This window comes from Gekko japonicus, unplaced genomic scaffold (genome assembly GCF_001447785.1).
Source record: "Gekko japonicus isolate JY-2015 unplaced genomic scaffold, Gekko_japonicus_V1.1 scaffold2352, whole genome shotgun sequence".
Taxonomy (NCBI): domain Eukaryota; kingdom Metazoa; phylum Chordata; class Lepidosauria; order Squamata; family Gekkonidae; genus Gekko; species Gekko japonicus.
In genome coordinates, this window is record NW_015173208.1 from 72,850 (window position 1) to 76,104 (window position 3,255).

The 3,255-nt window shown below is 58.7% G+C and overlaps 1 protein-coding gene across 1 annotated transcript in view; it reads right to left on the reverse strand.

Moving 5' to 3' along the window:
- Positions 1-2,892, reverse strand: part of LOC107120030 (paired box protein Pax-2) — a 4,160-nt gene extending 1,268 nt beyond the window's left edge. Inside the window, exon 1 of the mRNA XM_015422671.1 lies at positions 2,850-2,892. Within this exon, the coding sequence (XP_015278157.1) occupies positions 2,850-2,892 (43 nt within the window). The remainder of the gene's footprint in view (positions 1-2,849) is intronic.
- Positions 2,893-3,255: the final 363 nt, after the last annotated feature.

Below are 3,255 nucleotides of genomic sequence, written 5' to 3' on the forward strand. Positions count from 1 at the left end.
TCTTTCTTTCTTTCTTTCTTTCTTTCTTTCTTTCTTTCTTTCTTTCTTTCTTTCTTTCTTTCTTTCTCTCTCTCTCTCTCTCTGTCTCCCTCCCTCCCTTCCTTCCTTCCCTCCTTCCTTCCTTCCTTCCTTCCTCCCTCCCTCCCTCCCTTCCCTTCCCTTCCCTTCCCTTCCCTTCCTTGTCTTCCTTTCCTTCCTTCCTTCCTTCCTTCCTTCCTTCCTTCCTTCCTTGTCTTGATTTTATACACACACATATATATTTTGTTGGGAAATAGGCATAACAATCTCAACCCGTCTCGGGCGCGCTTTGTTTCATTTGTAAGGCGCGTCTCCTCCTTTTTCGTATATTCAGAATCGCCCCTTTCTCCTCTCTGCTTCAGAGCCCTTCTAAGCATCGGCACCGGGGCAGAACAGGGGGCATGAATGTCCCTCCGCGAGGCGAGGTGGAGGCCGGGTTTTGGCTCGGCGGCGGGCGGCGTGTTCCGCCGGCCTCTGGCCCTCACCCCGACTGCCTGTCGTTGGCCTCCGTCGGCCTCTGAAGCCTCGCGGCCCGCGGCAGGCGACACGTCGGCGTTCCAGGCCATCCTGTCCCCGGGAATGTGGCTTTGGGATGAGGCGGTCCCCCGCCTCGTCCTCCGGCTTCTGGGCCGGGTTCTAGGCGCGACCTGCGTCTCGGGAGCGGCGACCTCTAGAGCCGCCGCCGCCGCCGCCCAGGTGGACGGAGAGGGCGCCCTGGCCACCGGCTGCCGCGGAGCCCCAACGCTGGGTGCGTCCCAACCGGGGTGTGTGTGTTTGTGTGTGTTTGTGTGTCCGGAAAAAACCAAGAGATCTCGCGTCGCCTTTGCAGGTTGTTGAAAAATGATCTGTTTGTATGTCGGCGGAGTCCCCCTCGCCCGCAACACCCCCCCCCCCCGCCGGGGGCACTGCCTCTTTGAACTTACTGGAAACTCGCATGGTCCCCGCGATCGATTCCGGCCCCTTCTGCGCAAATAGAGTGTCTCCTCCCCCCCGCCCCCGGCTCTGGGGCCGGCCGGCGACGCTCCGCAGGCCCCGATCGTGGCGGGCGCGTCGCACACAAATTCCCTCCGTCTCTTTCTCCCCCCCCCCTTTGTGTTCGGTGTCACGGCGTCAGCAGAGCCCAAAGGGGGTTTCAGATCGTGTTCCTCAGCGGGCGAGGGCACGGGGGGGGCGCACCCCACCTTGCCCCGGGCGCGGGGGGTGGTGGCGTTGAGCGGCCCGGCTTCCTCCCCACCTCTCTCTGCCTTTCCTTCATCTCTCTGGGTCACCGTTTGCAGATGTTGCCTCTAAAGTTACAAGCAGGCCATTTCTCCCGCACCTCCTGCCTGAATAATTCAAAGCACCTTTGATAACTCGCATTACAGAGTATTAAAAGGCAACAGATGCAAAAAAGATTAAAGGATTAATAATTCAGATTATTTGCACCTGCGTCTCCCGCCCCGCACACGACAGGCTGCGCTTCGAATTCACCTCGGTCAGGTGGAGCCGTTCGCCTCCTCTGCCTCCTCCTCTTGGCGGGGAAGGCGCCCGGTCGGCCGCCGGCTCCTCCAGGGAGCCGAGATCTCTCGCGCTCAGGGAAGCACAAAGGGAATCCGCGGTTCCGAGGACGGGCCGAATAAGTGGGACAGGGCGCGCCACGGGTTCCGCATGTCAGAGCGCACAGATCCGGCCACGGAACTATTTTCAAATTCCATCATTGACAAATTTTACCTCCGTTTTGTAAAACAGAGCGTCAATCGGGCACAAAGATATCTATACGCAGTTATATAGAAATGTGCTCCGAAATATTTTTTTTTAGAACCATGGGAAATGTTGCTTAGAAAATAACAATTTTATCAACGTAAAAGGTATTCAGATTATTTCTGGCGTATTTCTAATATTTTCCTATCTCAAAATACATGTAAATCCTAACACATTCAATTTCTTTCTTTCTTTCTTTCTTTCTTTCTTTCTTTCTTTCTTTCTTTCTTTCTTTCTTTCTTTCTTGATTATTTTTACGCTTAAAAGTTACAGATGTTAAAAGTTACAAATTATTAATTTCCTTGCTCGGTGGGATCATCGCCTTCTTCTCCAGTTTCATTTTATGTTAAAGAGAAATCCATAAGCGGATTCCCTCTTTGCATTTTTTAACTGTAAAAGAGCAAAAGTCGATCGAAAAAAATTAAGAGCGCGGTGAATCCTGCTTGTTTCACCTTTCTTGCTTAAAGCGGCCAGGTTTGGACCGAAAGGACAATCCAGGCCACGGAGGGGAGAGTCTAGCCGGATCAGTCACATTCCCCCAACCAAAAAACAAAGCCCCAAAACCCGAACCAGGAGAAACGGAGCTGGGCCCGGCGGAGGCAGGGGGCGGAAGGGTCTTGGGAGCCCTTCTTCCGAACGGATCCCCTCTGCGGGCGAGACGGCATTTCGGCTCTTTCCCGGAGAGGCGTGTGCGTGTGTGTGTGTGGGGGGGGATCATGGAGCCCAGCTTGGCTCCCCAGGAGCGACGGCTGGCCCTCTCGCTCTCTCGCTCTCTCCCTCCCCCTCCTGCGTTCGGCCAGGGAGGTTTTATCCTGCTCGTCTCGGCCGTCGGTCGCCTTCTGCAAAGGCCAGGAGCGGGCCCGGCCGCCCGATGGGGAAGCGGACTCCCTGGTCCGAGAGAGTTTCCGGCCGACTCGGTCTTCCCGCTCGGAAGACCTCGGCGGCTCTGGCGGGGCCCTTCCCTTCTCCCGGTGGGCCCAGCAGAAGCGGGCCGGGGTGGGTGTGGGTGTGGGGCCGGGGTGTGGGTGGGGGCCCCCCGAGCTGGCGGCGGCGCGGCGGGGCTCTCCGGTGAGGCTGCGGCCGATACTCACGGTGCATCGCGGAGAAGGGGTCCGCCTTGCAGTGCATATCCATGGGGAGGCAGAGGAAGGGGAAGAAGTCGGCGGACGCCGCCGTGTCGCCTCGCCGGTCCAACTTCAGCACTTGGGGGAGAATCAGGTCGCGGGGCGGGGGGCGCCGGGAAGGGATGAGGCTGCGGCCGATACTCACGGTGCATCGCGGAGAAGGGGTCCGCCTTGCAGTGCATATCCATGGGGAGGCAGAGGAAGGGGAAGAAGTCGGCGGACGCCGCCGTGTCGCCTCGCCGGTCCAACTTCAGCACTTGGGGGAGAATCAGGTCGCGGGGCGGGCGCCGCAGGAAGCGGCGGGAGGCAGCCAGGCGGGCGGGCGAGGTGGGGCCGGCGGGCCTCGACCGGCGCCCCCCTGCCCGGCCCAGCG